Genomic DNA, 17,465 nt, shown 5'->3' with positions numbered 1-17,465 from the left:
TCAACCTCAGATATTTGACACTTACAAGCTGTGTAACCCTGGGCAAATCACTTAACCCTCATTGCCCCACCCCGCCCCCCAAAAAGAGACAACTGGTCAGAGAATCAACTTTTACCTTAAGCTGCCAACCCACCAATGAGAAAACCTAAAACCCACTCCTTTTACAACACACAGATCATCACAGGGCCCATAAGGAAACCCTATTAGCCTATTCTCCAATGTACAGCTGCACTTGCAAACACAATTCATAACATCAAGGAGTCAGAGCGCAACCAAGACACAGAAATTTGGAGATGCAGGGCTCCTCTAAAGGCCAGGTCCTGCAAAGCCACATTCTTAGAGCTACCACTCTCATAACAACATGAAGTACAGTTCAGGGCTCTGTAGGTGAGGGAGGAGAGAGAAAACAGCAGAAATAATAGAGCTAATAAACAACCAATCAACAAGCATTCATTAAGTGGTACTGTGCTAGGCAACAAAGTAAAAACCTCTTTTTTAAAAAATTCCTACCCTCAAGAAGTTTATATTCTATTGGTGATAACAACATGTGTGTATGTATATTCAAAATAAACAAAAGGTAATTTAGTTGGGGAGAGAAAATTGTAGCTGAGAATCAGGAAAGGCTTCCTGTTGATGGTAGTATTTAAACCAAGTTTTAAAGAAAACAAAGTATTCCAGAAGACAGAGACAAAGAAAGGAGCGGATCCCTGGCATGAGAAGAGCCAGTTCAAATACAAAGATATTACTTCTGGAGAGTTAATCACGAAGAAGATCAAGAAGGTTAGCCAAGCTGAACCTCAAAGTGTGGGAAGGTTAATAATCTCTAACAAAACTAGTAAGGTAGTTTGGGGACAGATTGTGAAGGACTTTTTTACTCAGAGAAGTTTATATTGGATCCTAAATGCAACTGGGAACCATTGAGGTTTATTGAGTACGAAGTAACATGATCAAACCTTTACTTTACAAAAATCACTTTGGCAACTGTGTACAGAATAGATTGGATTGGAAAGAGATTTGTGACAGAGAGAACAATTAAGAAACTATTACCATAGTCCAGATGAATGGGTCTGAAGGCTTGGACTAGAGTTGCGACTATGTTAGTGAAGTCCTATACCAGAGGGCTTGTGAGAGTAGATATGACGATATTTGGGGACTGATTGGCTATGTACGGTGCGTGTACGTGTCAAGTTGAGAATGACACTAACGCTGAGAAACAAAAAGAAAAATGATTCTTTTACCGTTTTTATAGCACATTCTTATTGCCACGAGATAAAGGAAGTTCCCAACCTACCTCAATATCAATGGTTGCAATATATACAAGTATAGTTCAATTTCCTGAAATGTGCAGGTGCTGAAACACTTGGGGCCTTGGCTATGTCAGCACTATGACCAGTATTCTGTGAAATATAAATGAACTTTCCATTATCATTACTGTTCTGTTGCTGTCATTGTTTTTCCTGGAAATGTCACTTCATCTCATATTGCATATAAGGACCTTTCTCTGCTGAGGCAGATTGACACCTTAGGTTCTTAGGAGTCTTAGACAGTTGCCTAAAATCCTGAGGGGCTGATGATTTAGTGAAATTACATAATGAATATGTGTCAAAGGGAAGAATTAACCCTGTTTTCTCTGCCCCAAAGCCATTCGGTCAGTAAGATTTTAAGAAATATTAAAAAAACAAACATCCCTACAACTTAATTACAATCAAAATATAAAAATGTAGTTTGAGGAAAACACTTTCTTAGATTTTAAATGCTTCTACTTTATATAATCAAGAGCCACCAAAGGAAGAATGGTCAGAATAGGGTGAAGATGAGAATGAATAATAATAAGACCATAAAGTTTCTTTCCTAAGGAATCTCTAAGTCACTTACAAATCTTCACAAAATCTGCAGTTTTTGGTCACCCTAGTACTAATATCGGGAACCCCCCCAAATTTTCTTCTGAATAGGATGGAAAGATATTCTGCCGACGGACTGCTTGTGATTGTCAGAACCCAAGTGTTGATCTCTTCTGCTGTCCAGAATGTGACACCAGAGTTACAAGTCAGTGTTTAGACCAAAATGGACACAAGCTCTATCGAAGTGGAGACAACTGGACGTATAGCTGCCAACAGTGCCGCTGCCTGGTATGAAAATTAACAGTTCATGTTTCTATAACAGTGAGAAAGCCCTTTACAGCCAGTACCTATCTGGGAAAATCCCAGAGCAAGGGAAAGATTTCAATGGCACAATGTAATTCAGAGGTAGCAAAAAATCACTTTTTCCATGGGATTTATTGTAAGAGGGTTTCATTTTCTATAGTCATGTTACAATTCTGATACTAAGCCTAGTTAGTATCAGAGCTGATTCTAAAGGGAGTTGGGAGTAAGGAAATCACTCAGGAAAATCAAATGCCTTAAAGAAATCACAAATGATATTCATGAGCTCATAGGAGGCAGAAAAGTCAGAAGAAAAGGCTTATGATTTGGGAAGCTTCATATCTGAATTGTACAAAGAATACGATATATAACACAAAACTCCTGGGGATCAGTGGAGGATAGAAAGACATGGAGAGAAGGATTTTATTAATATAACTTTCAGGCTATTAGTTTGGTCCCAACTACCTACCCTTTCCTAAGCACAATACTTTAAATCTTATAGACCTATGACTTGATAGATTTTGGTTACTCCTTTCAATGAAACAGATTGTAGCTCTTATATGGTTTAGTAAATCCCAAAGGAAATGGCTTTCCAGAGCAACTATAACATACATTTATCACCATACAGACCATCTGGATCAGGAGCTTCCATAAATTTAACTATCTTGATTCTCAAAAACACAAAAAAACCCCCAACAAAACAAAACACATCTTTGCCTACTTTACTTTACCAATAGGCTCTAACCAATCTTTAAAGGAAGTTTATCCTGTATAACATTCACCATATTTCTGAGTTAATATTTAATGATGATGATGAAAATAAGAATACCATTTCCCTTCCATAACAAGAAATGAGACTGGAAATAGAATCAATTTATTTCTCCTGGCCCACAAGTGCAGCCATTCAATCTTTGGGAGGTCCTGGCAGAGCTTGGTTTCCACTCACGTAGCCTTTAAGAAGTCAAGGTCAGTTCTTTCCTCTAATAACATATCAGACTAAGACTTCGGTGGAAACTTAAAATTCTATTAGTTTGGGCCTGAAATTTCTTTCATTCAACTCATAATTCATTTCAAGAATATATAAGGTTCTCGAGGGGCTGTTTTTCATTTTGATTGTGTGTCTTTATCACATAGTAAAGCATCTTGTCCATGTTTAAAAGATGCTTATTGGAAGATGCTGAATTTGAGAAATGAAATAAATAATACATATGTTTAGGAAATGGATTTTTATAACATGGAGATGAGATCAGCTGTTTCTCTTATTCTTACATCATAAAACTTCTGAGTAAATAATGAGTAATATTTTAAGATATAAACATCCTAAGTCATTTATTTTTCTAAACTTTCACATTTTCTGTGGCCCTCAATTTCCCTGGAGTTTTTATTTTTGCTATTATGTATGATGGAAAGCTTTTCCTTGATGGGTCAGCAGAAAGTTTTTGTCTTTCATAATAGACTGATGAAAGTTAAGACTAATGAAAACCCAAATCACAGCAATTTTTACAGCTTCCACAATGAAAAGAATCAACTTCAATCCCCTTCCAACTATGTACTAATTTCCATTACAGACTGAATAAAGTCAGATTTCTCTTATAATAAAAAATCAGAATACCCTCCTACCCCAGGGTTTTATATTTATGATGAAATGCCTATAGTTGAAGATTCAGAAAAGTGGTATGTGATTCTTTATATATTATTCTTTATATATTATACTGAAATTGGATTATTATGGGATTTGGCCATGAATGACTTCATCCATGATCACAAAGTTAAAATGAAATCATTAATGAAGATGCTATGAAACATGTAAAGCACCATGTAAAAGAGATGGATTTTTATTGTTGTACTGTTCTAGAAAAAGGTACTATCTTTGAGGAATTATTTTTTTTTTAATGAAACCTTTTGTTTTTTCATCACTTTCATTTCCAAATACATGAAAATATAAAATCTTTAAAACTTAAAATTGTACTATGACTTTTGGAATACACTGTTTCCTAACTCTCCCCCTACCCAGAACACCATAACCTTTTGCAAAAATAAATAAATAAGAAACAGAGGTAAGAAAGTACTTCAGTAGACATGATACAAATGCCAACCAAGTCTGAAATTGCATATAGTATATTGCACCCATAGCTCTCTCTCTCTCTAAAAAGATAGGGGTGAGGGAAGTTATGGTTTCTTATCTTCCCCCCCCCCACCCCAGGACTAATCTTGGTTATTTTCATTACACAATGTTTATTTGTTGTTGTTGTTCTTCCCATTTGCATTGTTGTGTTTAATGTGTCTATTTTTCCTGCTTCTACTTGAACCCTGTATCAGTTGCCATGAATTTTCCTGTGCTTCCCTACCGTCATCAATATTTCCTTTTATTCATCACAGTGTCTATAGCCATCTCCCCAGACAATTGGAATGCACTTTGTTTCTAGCTCTTTGCTAATACTGAAAGTATTCCTATAAATATTTTGGTGGGACTTTATGGTCTGATTTTCTTGGGGCATATGCCCTGAAGCAGGATTTCTGCGTTAAGGGGTATTCATACTTTAATAAGCCACTTTCTTAGGACAATTCCAAATTGCTTTCTAGAATTGCTGGATGACTTTAGCGTTCCAACAATAAAGTATTAATGTTCCTGTCATTCCATAGTCGCTCCAACATTGACTATTCTTATATTTTCCAATTTGTTCAATGTGAGATGGAGCTTCTAAGTTATTTTGACTTGCATTTCTGATTAATATTTTGTGGATTTTTCAAATATGGCTGCAAATATGGAGTAAATCTTCTGAAAACTACTTTTTCATATCCTTTGCCCACTTATGCATTGATCAAATTTTTTAACAGTCCCCTTGATACATCCTCAATAGCAAAATTTCTTTCAGTGACACAGTACAAATATTGAGTTTAAGTTTTCAGTTACTTTTATGCATGTGCCAGAACCTTTGAGCAAATAACTCTTAAACTGACCATAACTGTCCCGTTACAACAGTATTATCACAATAACCTTGGATATATTAGTTGCTCCAATCAAGCTCTTCTATTGAGTTGATTTATTTTTACAAACTTTTATTAAGCACTTACTCTGTGCAAGGCATGATAGATGGGCCAAAGCAGAATGGATATTATCACTAAAATAACTCTGCTACCAATCCCATAGATATGGCCTGCAAACCTGGCCTTTATTTCTAGGCACTTGGTAAATTTTTAAAAATCAAGTTATCTTTCCTTCATTTCCATTCTCTGTCAATCAACTAGATGTATTTTTTTTGAAGGAAAGTACTTTAGTTCTATAAACTGATAAGCCTCCTCCCCAATCTTTGAGATTATTGCTGTGTGACATTTAATCTCCCTGAACCTCAGACTTTTCATCTATACACTGGGGTTAATAATAATACCTGCCTCACAGCATTGTTGTGAAGATCAAAAGAATTTATACACACACACACACACACACACACACACACACACACACTCCCCAAACTTGAAATGTTATAGACATATTAGCTATTATTATTTTTATTGACTTCAGTGATCATCATCAAAATAATGACATTCCTCTTCCTTTGCCAGTTCTTAATGAGAAAACTTAGGTAGACTCAATGATGAGACATTTTACTTCTCCCTCTGTAGGAAGGAGAGGTGGACTGTTGGCCACTCACTTGCCCCAACCTGAGTTGTGAGTACACTGCAATCTCTGAAGGTGAATGCTGCCCCCGTTGTGTCAGTGACCCCTGCCTAGCAGATAATATTGCCTACGACATCAGAAAAACCTGTCTAGACAGCTATGGTGTGACACGACTTAGCGGTGCCATCTGGACAATGGCTGGATCCCCTTGCACGACCTGCAAATGCAAGGTAACTAGTTAATGCACACTAGTGGAAATAAGTCTTCATGTCATTGGTAATTTTCTGTGGCTCACATTTATGAAAGTTTCTATATGGCTTCGTGAGATATGGTTAGAGATGACATAGTAAATGAAATACGGCATAAAATGGTACTTTCTCCCGTCTTGAAGTAGAGCATTATAACAGCCTCTATCAGTCTACTTATGCTGATGTGTGCTTTTTTGACCTGCATAGGAAAAATATGGTTTCCTTTGATCATGGAAAGTTTTGAAAGCACTTTCAAGAAATTGTCAATGTTATATAAAATGCTGTATGAAGTGGGTGCTCTTTTTCACCTTCATTTCACAGTGACTAATGGAGGAGATCTGCAGTTATTGCTCACAGGCTCTAATTCACTGTGATTACTTTTCATACTTCTTTTGCTAGTATTCCCGTGGGGCAACTCTACATTTTTTCTTTTAAATGTTGACTTCTTATTCTCCATCCTCTAACCCAATCCTATGTAGTTTCTCTTCATGTGTTGGGAAATATACATCATTTTTTTAGCGAGTTTCTGAATTGTCATTTTGGAAATTAAAAACATTAGTGTCCTTATGGGAGCTAAGAATTAGCCTCAGCTACATCACCTTGCAGCAAAGTGCTTGTTTTAGCTTTCCATGATTAAATCAGCATGCTGCTTACTTGTCTACAGCAGATTCTAGTTCCAATCTAAGTCTCATGGGAATTATGCCAAAAGCATCTTTTTGCATATCTAACTTTAAATCTGAGAAGAAGAGAATAAAAAAGGAGTATATGTCCAAACCTCAGATATTGAGAGGATATGTTTGCCTCTCTGTATTAAATGAGCATCCTGAAGGAGTACCTTTAATCTCAGGAGCCAGAGTTTACTGGATGCAGATATGGGGACCGAATCCTGTCTGAAACTATTGGTTACTTCTGAAGTCAGAGAGACATTAGATGTGTTAATGGGGATCACATAGACATTAATGGGGGTATTATAAATACGTGTGTGTGTATATATATATATATATATATATATATATATATATATACACACACACACACACACACATATACATACATATATGTGTACACACACACACACACACTGCATCTATGAATGCAAGGGACAAATATATACCCAATGCCTGGCACAGCTAATACTTGTTCCTTTGTTTTACAGAATGGAAGTGTCTGCTGTTCTGTGGATTTAGAATGTCTTCACAATAACTGAAGTATTTAGCATGGACGTATCAGGGTGAGGAAAACATCGGACACAGTGATCATTCAGAATTATGAAGAAGTTGGTATTTTATACCACAGACAATTACCAAAGGCTCAAGCAAAGGAAGATTTTTGGGAGCTGCCTTTTGGGACCCACCACTTTGCTCATTCTTGCTAACCTAGTCTAGGTGACTTGCAGTCCAACACATATAAGTCTATGATTGTTTTTAAAAAAGTCTCCCATGTTGTAAATCACCAATCTCCCGTATCAGGTCATTTGAAAAAAAAAAAAAACTGAAATGATTTCATGGTAAACTTGGCTGTGTTTTTTGGTTTACTTTGTGTATTTACATGAGAGAAACTCGTTGCCTCCCTTCCTTTTTAATTTCTGGAGCTAGAGTCTAGATTCTACCAATAAAGCTTCCTGGTGTGACTTTTGTCCCATACACTGCATCCTTAGTTCTGATGTTCCTGTCAGATGTAGTAATATAAATATGTATGTTTGTATAGTCAGAGTCCTGAGTAGTACCCCTTTGTCCTTGCTCCTGAAACACTTCAACAACTCTTTCACAAATACAGACTCTAGGCAATCAAGATGGAATTGAGTGATGTAGGTAAGGAAGGCAGGATTGGCAGGGATAAAAGCCAGAAACTTTGTAAAGTGATGAAAAGTAGCTTGCCCACAAAGGACAGCTACACTTCAGTATTCCAAGTGATCTACAATCTCCTTAATATTGATGCCCATTCTAGTAACACAGTTTACAATCCATTCCTTACCTCCATCCTATGCAATGAATTCTTAGCCATGCAAATGGAAGAAATGTGGAAAGTCATAAACAAATCCCAGAACCAATAAAACAACAGTATACAAATGAAGGCATGAAGGCAAGGATACAGAACACTGGAACTTTTTTTTTTCTTCCCCTACCTGGGACTGTGATTTGATTACTGTGGGGAACTCTGGATATGGGAACTCCGTCCACACACTCAGATAAACAAATCTCTGTAACATATTTCAAAAGCAGTGTTCTTAACCTTTTTTGGGTCATCGACCCCTTTGGCATTACAGTGAAACCTATGGACCACTTCACAGAAAGATTTTTCAATTCACAAAATAATTTAAATAGGATTGTGAAGAAAACAAATATATTGAAATATTTTAAAAATCAAAATCACAGACCTCATGAAATCTATCCACAAACTTACTAGAAAGTTTATGTAATCCAGGATACAAACCTCTGCTTAAGAAGGTTGCTGAAAGGGACTAAGAGATGACATGCCCTTGGGCTCTTTGGTCACACAACCAGTATGTTTGGAGATCGGCTTTGAACCCAGGTCTTCCTGGCTCCCATGCTAGCCTCATATACAGTATGTCATACTGCCTTTCTTGAAACTATAACATCGATAAATAATAAAGAATTTTATATCTATTATCTTATCCAGTCTTCACAATGACCTTGTTAGATAAGATGGCCACATTATTCTCCTTTTAAAGATGAGGAAGCTGAAATATGAGTGAGAGATAAAGTGACTCACCAAGTACAAATACCGATTACAGTCAATCGATAACAAATATGAAAATGGAATACATTGTGTTTTGTTTCCTAGACTACAGCCCCTGCTGTGATATACTGCCTCTCTCCATAAGGCAATCGGAAGACCCCATTTAAATAGGATTAGCCCTACTAGTAATATTTTTGCTGTAAGTCAAGGTTTCCATCTGATTTGTTGCTGCAATGGTAGTTATTGAATTTTGACTACAGATTCAACAAAAGGGGCAAATCATTTTGTGTTTTATTCAATAAGTCTAATTTATGGTAGCATTTCAAGCAAATGACACCTCAGAAGTTAGTTTTATTTAACATTTTAATTTCCATTAAGTTTAAGTATTTATGAACCAATTGAGTTGATTTTTGTAAAATTCTCCGGACATTCAGAAAGACTTCATTTGTTAATGCAGTCATGTACAAAATGTTACCTGAAGACCTAAATCTGAACTCAAGCAGTAATTAAAATGTGTAAACCTCCAATGCAATGATTTCCTGAGGTTTGCTCAATGGAGATGTGAACTCTAAAGTTGTTACCAGTTAAGAGCATTGAAACCATCCTGGACAGGATATCAAACGTAGAGTTTCAGTGCCACATTTAATATCTACTGCTGAGTTCTGGCATAATTAGCATACTTCTACTTTATGCTCATATTTTAGATGAAGCAGAATGAGGAAGGTAGATTATTCCTAAAATAATCCAGTTGCTACATTTTGAAAATACCTAACATTCCCACGGTGCTGTGAGGTTTACAAAGAACGTTACATATGCAATCTCATTTGATCTTCACAACAACCTTGTGAAGTCAGCACTATTATCTCTATGTTACAAATTAGAAAAACTAGGTTGGGAAAGGTTCAGTGATCCAGCAAGGGTCATACAACTTTTATAAATGTCTGAGTCAGAATTTAAACTCAGAGCCACCTGACTTTAAGTCCCCCTTTTCTATCTACTATTCATTCCACTTAGCTGATCTAATTTAGGATACCTGAGAGAATAAGTTGTACATTTTCACTGAAAAAGAGCAAATCTGTGAGGTTGCTATGTGGCTGTGTATGTTGAATAAACTCGAGTTGTTAACTTTAAATCCTAGATATTTAACATCACTTCCCAATGATCTGAAAAATCCTAATCTTGTTAGAAATCATTTGGGGATTTTTTTTTTAATCTACGCCATCATCCAATGAGTACTCCTTTAAAAACACACATATATTGTATAAGGGAAGTCCTAAACCCTTACATTTGATGCATTCAGTTATAATCTTGGGTTCAAGTCCTGATGCTAACCTATATTACCTTTGGACTTTGAGTAAGTCCTTCTCTGAGTCTCAGTTTTCTCCCGGGGATCTCTTCTGACTCTAGTTATGATTCTGTGATCATCAGTTTAGGAATGCCTGCCAGTGAGGTTGATTTATAATTCATCTCTTAGCTGGTCTTAGAGTTGCCAAGGGCTCTAAGAGGCTAAGTGATTTGCCCACACTCACAAAGCTAATTATAACAGTCAAGACTTGAATTCAGGTTGGGCCTCTGACAAAAGAAAACTCCAGATTTCCGGGTCAAAGAGAAATTGGCTGTGATTACTCACAGGCCAGGCAGGCTGAAAAGAAGCCCAGTCACCCCCTGGGCCACACTGTAGCACAAACAGTGTGTCCTGGAAGCAGCGCTACACTTTAAGAAGGAGTAAAAAGCCAAGAAATAGTAAGCCAGGATGAGTAGGCAGAGAAGGCAGAAGACCATCAAAAACTTCTTTGTGGGAAAGGTAGACAAAAGAAAACTCCAAAGCATATCCCCTAGCCTTTATGCCACATTGCTCCTCAATGGAAATATATGACCATAATAAAACAGCAAAATTTAATAAACAACCAGATCCTGATAATAAGATAATTATGTTCCAAGATAAAATATGACTGCAATAAAACAGTTGGACTTAAAATTCAGCCAGAATCCACCAATAAGGGAAACTATTTGGGCATCTTAGCAGTCATGAGTTTAGAGACATGAGTTTAGAGATAAAAACAACAATTCATGGGGCAGCTAGGTGGCACAGTGGATAGAGCACTGGCCCTGGAGTCAGGAGGACCTGAGTTCAAATCCGGCCTCAGACACTTAACACTTACTAGCTGTGTGACCCTGGGCAAGTCACTTAGCCCCAATTGCCTCGCCAAAAAAATAAAAAATAACAATTGATAAATACAGGATTTCTTCCAAAGGAATTTCAGTAGGCATTATGATATGATTTTCACAAGAGAAGGAAAGATCACTTGATGACTCACAGCAGGAATATATTAATTGCTGAAAGGCCAGAATTCATCTGTAGGTACCTAAATGTTAGAAGACTGCTAATTGCTTCCCAGAAAAAGGTCTGACTGATGCAAAGGATTAGAATCAATAAAAGATCAATTGGAAAGCATCTAATCCAAACTTCTTATTTTACAAATGAGCCAGTTAAGACAAAGAGATGGGAAGAGACTTGCCCAAAAGCACAACGCAGTTGAATAGGCAAGCTGGGACTAGAATCCAGGTCTTCTGATTTTGAATCCACATAACTACATGGCTAGGGCACATAACTAATGACTCAGACAATTTCTAATTTTAGAGTTAGCTCATCATACTCCTACTAAGAGAAGGTGCTAAAAAATCTTGCTTGTAATGTAACTGTATCTATAAACAGAAAGTGGTGGGTGCCTATTTAAATGTAAGAAAGAGAATAATGGATAATATAACATAATCCCCATTAAAAGCCCATTTTTGTAACCATAATTTCTTTTAAAGAAAATCTCAGAGTATCAAGGAATAATTTTACTCAGCTTCATATTTTGTAGGCGAATAAAAGCTTTTTCAAAACACAGGTTCTCATTTTTTACCTCATCTCTCCCTATTCAGGCTTTTTGACAATGAAGTAAAAACTCTAGTGTTTAAAGCTCATTTTACATTGGGCATATTGTCTTCTTATTCTTCATTTTTTCCTATTAAAACATTTTTGACTGGACCTTTGATTTCATTAGTATAGACAGTTCCCATTAAGGACATCCTCTACCAAGGCAGAGTGGCACTCTCTTTGTGAATCATACATAGTGTTAAGTGCTTGTACCCTGAAAGAGTAAGAGATCAATGGTCGTGCCAAAGGTCACACGGTCAAAATATGATAAAGGTGGGATTTAGAGCCATTCTACTTGAATCTTAGGTCGGTCCTATCACTCTACCCATTGTGCTACCTTTCCTCTCATTTCTACCAGTATATAAGTACCCACAATGTGCAAACACTGTTCCATATGATGGTTAGGAGACAATAAAAATGACAAACATTGCCCCTTGTTGAATTTGAAAAATAAAATATGTTCCTGAAATAATGAGAGAATGATGGTGTGTTAACCTGGTAGTAATCCTGGAGGTTCACCTAGTCCAACCCACACATTACGTAAAGAAAGACAATGACATGCAAAAAATTAAAGTGATCTACCAATTTTCAGAACACTACTGAACTGATGAGCCAGTTCTTCTGACTACACTCTAGAGTTCTTTCCACTAGGCTAGTTCCTACAAGAGTAAAAGGTAGATTGTGTGACCCATCAGTGTCCAAAATGGTTTAATATGAAGTGAGTCCTGGAAACTCTTCGCTCTAACTGAACAATCCTTATATGAAGTCCTAGTTCTATCCCCTTGGCATTTGGATCATGTCTTTGGTGACCTCTGTTTTTGGTCTGGGTTTTCCTGTCAGAGATATAGGTCTCAACCTCTTTACTTTTTCATAGATAATCTTTGAGAGGTGCTGTGGCTGAGAATCCCATGGCCCTGTGGCCAACACGAGGAGCCTCTATGAACCAAGCCAAGCTCTCTCTCAGATCACTGGCATGAATCCCTTCCCTGGACCCAACTGGGCTTTCACAGCTGAGTACGCCCTACCAGAGAAAATTCTTTGCTTGGCATATCCTTCAAGAACTCAAAGCTGGCTCCATGCAGTGTGATTTTATTGGAGGCTTAATCAATGAAGCATAAAACAAGCATTTATGAATCACCTACTAAGGTCCAGGCTCTGTGCTATGTTAGGGTTGCCAAGACAAAAATTAAAAAGTCCCTACCCTCAAAAAGCTTACTTTCTAGGGAACAAACAGGATGTATACATACAAATATATACAAAATAAAACACAACTTTTGGTGGCCAAAAGCTTCATGGAGAACTTGGTTCTTCTGCTGAGCTCTGACAACAGAAGGAATCCTAAGTTGCAGACTTGAAGAGCGAAGGTATTCAAGGAATAAGGGACAGCCAGTGCAAAGGCATGGAAATGAGAGTTTGAGTGCCCTGTCTTTTTTTTGGTGGGGCAATGAAGGTTAAATAACTTGCCCAGGGTCACACAGATAGTAAGTGTCAAGTGTCTGAGGCCAGATTTGAACTCAGGTCCTCCTGAATCCAAGACTGGAACTTTATGCACTGTGCCACCTAGCTGGCCCCTGGAGTCTTATGTAAGGAATAGCAAGGTTAATTTGGCTGGAGCATAGAGTGCATTCATTCATTCATTTATGAGATGATTGACTCATCTCACAAAGGCTTATTTTATTGCTTAAGTTCAGAATAAAATAAATTTTTTAAAAAGTAGGAATATTTCAAATAGATGTCAAACCGGAGGAGTGGCCACCCTCTGAAGTAAAACAAGTATTTTTTTTTTTTTTATTTAACTGTCAAGTGAATTCCAGACTGTTGGAGGTGGATTCCCATGGTGGTATGCATCATAGTTGATGTGTCTCTTCTTGGGAGAATTTCTCAACATAAAGTATTTCACTTAATTAGCAGTCACTTTCCAATCTCGTCCTCATTTCTTAAAATAGGAATAACTTACCGCAAGAAGCACAGTCCTACTTTAAGAGCTGAGCAGTGGAGTGCCAAGGCAGGATCCTTGAACAGCAGCAGCATAAATTTCAAATGTGATGAGTCAGGAGTTGTGTGGGAAAACTCACCCAGTAAAAGTGCTAATTATGGATGAGGATCCTTAGCCTGTGACAATTACATCCTTTTGTGACATTCTAACTTGTTATGAGGATGAAAGATTACTGAAGGCGGGTGAGTGTTGGATGGGGGAGCATTTCTTTTGAAGGCTATAGGACCCTGAACCTAGTAAATATTCTATAAATGTGGGTTAACTTGAGCTGATATGGATTTACTGGAATTGGTCATCATGATTCTCATTACAAAATCAATGTTTATATTTAGCTTTAAGGTTTTTAAGCACATTACATGCTATATCACTTCTGACTAACAACAACACCTTGAGGAAAGTGCTACTGATGTCCTTGACCCATTTTACAGATTAGGCAATTAAGACTCAAGTACTTACGTAATTTTCCCTGGATGACAAAACCAATAAGTATCTGAGGAAGAATTCGACCCCAATTCTTCTTAATACTAAGTTCACTACTCTAGCCACTACCAAGATAGCAGGATTTTTCGAAAGGAGGGATCTCCAAATATTACAGGGATGGAACGGAAAACAAAACAAACAAAAAATCTAAAGGAATTCAGAAAGAGAAACAGAGAACAGGAAATTTTAAACATCGTCGTGAGTGTGCTTTCTCGGTCTGTCTCTCTGGCTTGCTATTTTTGACCCCCAAGGGTCTAGAGTACCTCGAGGAGTCTAGGGGTAGTTTTTGTCTATTTGTTCCAGCCCCCACTGTTAGAGCACCAATAACATTTGAGTACTCAATATAAAATTATTTTTTCTTTAGACATATAGCAAGAACAAATGTGCAATCACTTCCTTCAGTACCTCCAGGACATGTCACTATACCAGCTCCATCTCTGGGGAAATAGGTTCAGTATTTAGCTCCATTCCTACTTAGCACTGGTCCCACCAAATTTGTGCCCCAAGTTATAGTAGACTGATAAAAAGCCCCCATCACAGAATGAAAAGATGATCATAAGTCATATTTGCAATCAGTCCCAGTCCTTGTACCGTAGGGATGTTCTGGCTTCAAAGCCAACTCCCAGATCTCTGTTGCTCATTCCACCATCAATGGGGATTTCACTCACTGCAGCTCAAATTGGAAAAAAGGCCAAGGATGCAGGTCCATATGTTAGGGCCCATATGCCTTCAGAAGAGGGAAGAAGGCCCTTAAGCCATTCTCCATTACTAGATATTGATCCTCCACAGATATAAGTGAAGCAAAGAGTCAGGCAAGGCTACCTGGGGCCTTTTGAAGATATGGAGAGTTCCAGCTATGCTGCTAGAAAAATTCTCTTGCCAACCCAGTGGGTTAGCCAACCAGAACCAGCTTTGGAATATCTTCACATGCTTCACAGTATATACAAGGTACTTATACATCATTTCAGTTCTTCTGAAAGGCGTTTCTTTAGCTTTTCCATGTGGAGAACATGCATTAGCTGTTGCTGGGGCCTGAATGTGCAGCAGACCACCATGATATCATGGTGCTTGCATTCTTTGAAGTATGACTTGGGATCATTTTTTCACTTTGCGACAGGATCTATACATTAACATACTGTCATTTGGGCCATTAGAAGGACCTTTTGGGGATAGAGAAATGGGAGGATTTCTGCTATTAAAATGCTTTTACCTCCACCCACACCCTGACCAATTAGTTGACATCTTGAAAAGACAAATGATTCAGACTCTAGTTATTAGGTCTTATCAGTCTCGGGACAAAGAATGTTTTCAGTATTGTCCATTTCTAATAGAAGATGTGAATTATGAAAAGTTTATTGACCATTGGTTTTGTTTGGAATTCCAACACTTGCAGCTAGAATAAGTGTGAAATCATCCTGGCTTCTGAGATGTATTACTTGGTCATCATAAAAAAAAAAAATTCAAGTTTTGGGGATGGTTCATCTGTGATCTTATCAGTATGGGGAATTTCCAGTGTGAAGTATCCTTCTTCCCATGGAGATTAGTAACTTATATGGAACTAGAAATCTTTAAGAGGTACCTACAAAGAGCCTAGTGGGACATACCTGCTATTCATGGAGACAAGGGGTTGAGTTCAGGGACTAAAGGTTCAGCCCTAAAGCTGACTGGGTGAACATACTTAAGTCTGACACTAATAAGCTGAGCCCCCAGGAGCAGGGGGGACCAAGCTGCCAAAAGTAAAGTGAACTAACTCAGCTTAGGAGAATGGAGCAGGTTAAAGTTTCCATGCCAATCAGCAGTGGGATCTGGCCCATGAGTGGCTGCATTACATTCAGCCTGGGAGAGACAGGGAAACCACTTCCAGGGACTGGATTTGGGCATTTCAAAGAGTCCACACCTGCTGTTTGGACCAAGCTATTCTCAATTCCTTGGTTTTGGGCCCAGTCCATCTGTGTTTTGCTCACATCTAGTCATCATCTCTGCTCAGACCACAGTCTTCATCCCCACCGTCCTCTGCTCAGCTCCATCCTCTAAGTGACGGCTGCAAGCTATTCAAGCACTCTGCTCTTGAGTGAGAGAGAATGGAGATGAATTCCCTTTGTCTGTTTCTCCTCCTGATCATTTCAGCTCATCTGGGCAAATCCCCTTCAAAACCACTAGGCAGAGATCAAAAATACTTAGAACAATATCCAAGATAACCTGTGCCCTCCCTAGCCTTTAAGTCATTCTTTTTCTAATAGGCATGTCCTTAGGACAGCGTGATAGAAAATAAAAACTAGATTTTGCGTATTTGCAATGTTTCATGGAAAACCTTCCTCAAATACAGACTCGACCAGATGGTCTGAGGTTCCTTCTACCCCAAGAGACTCAGCAATTATGTAATAATAACTGGTATTTATATAGCACTTTGGGGATTGCAATGTGCTTCATAAATACGGGACCTCGTTTTATCTTCACAACAACCTGATGAAGTAGAAGCCACTTAGTGTCATCCCAATTTTAGAGATGAGGAAACTGATGCAGGAAAAGTTCACGTGTGAAGCAGTTCATAGGCATTTTGGACTCGGGTCTAACTGAATGCAGGGCTAGTCCCTTCCCTCTGCTGGTTATTTCCTCTTTATCATGTACATAACCTGTTCGTACCTGTTTGTTGGCTTGTTGCCTCCTCCCGAGGTTGTGAGCTTCATGAGAGCAGGAACCCTCTTTTGCCTCTTTGAATCCCCAGGGCTTAACATGGTGCCTGGCACCTTAATAAATGTTTATTGACTGACAAATATGGTCTCAATTCTATCTTCCAAGTTTGGAAATTTGGACACAAAGTGTTGTGACTTGCCTGTACTACCATTAAATCCCTTGAGGACATCATCCCTATCTTACTTTAAAAACAAACAAACAATACCATCAGGCAGCTAGGTGGTGCAGTGGATAGAGCACCAGCCCTGGAGTCAGGAGGACCTGAGTTCAAATCTGGCCTCAGATACTTAACACTTACTAGCTGTGTGATCCTGGGCAAGTCACTTAACCCCAATTGCCTCACCTAAAAAACCCAAAAAAACCCCCCAAAAACAAACCAAAACAGAAATACCATCACTTAGCAATGCAATTTGTATCCCCATGGGCAACTGTCATATTGTGGATAAAGAGCTATACCTATAACCAGGAATATGAGTTCAAATTCTACCTCAGACCCTTACTAGCTGTGTGACCTTTGGTTAAGTCACTTAACCTCTTTCAATCTCAGTTTTCTTCATCTGTAAAAAAGAGAATAATAGTATCTACCTCCCAGTTGTTATGAGGATAAAATGAATTAATATTTATAAAGTACTGGCTGTTATTATTAGCATAGTGTCTGGAAAAT

At 38.0% G+C, this 17,465-nt stretch overlaps 1 protein-coding gene across 3 annotated transcripts in view; it reads left to right on the top strand.

The window, feature by feature from the left end:
* Window positions 1-16,824, top strand: part of NELL1 (neural EGFL like 1) — a 909,424-nt gene extending 892,600 nt beyond the window's left edge. For 2 of the 3 annotated variants that reach the window (XM_043971019.1, XM_043971018.1), the window contains 3 exons: window positions 1,953-2,129; window positions 5,766-5,990; window positions 7,165-16,821. In XM_043971019.1, coding sequence (XP_043826954.1) covers window positions 1,953-2,129; window positions 5,766-5,990; window positions 7,165-7,215 — 453 coding nt within the window. In that variant the 3' untranslated portion in view covers window positions 7,216-16,821. Of the gene's footprint in view, window positions 1-1,952; window positions 2,130-5,765; window positions 5,991-7,164 lie in introns of all 3 variants that reach the window. The other variant, XM_043971020.1, reaches the window with a different exon arrangement.
* The last annotated feature ends 641 nt before the right edge of the window (window positions 16,825-17,465 follow it).

This window comes from Dromiciops gliroides, chromosome 6 (assembly GCF_019393635.1).
Source record: "Dromiciops gliroides isolate mDroGli1 chromosome 6, mDroGli1.pri, whole genome shotgun sequence".
In the NCBI taxonomy this organism is placed as follows: Eukaryota; Metazoa; Chordata; class Mammalia; order Microbiotheria; family Microbiotheriidae; genus Dromiciops; species Dromiciops gliroides.
This window is presented reverse-complemented; position numbering and strand designations above follow the sequence as displayed.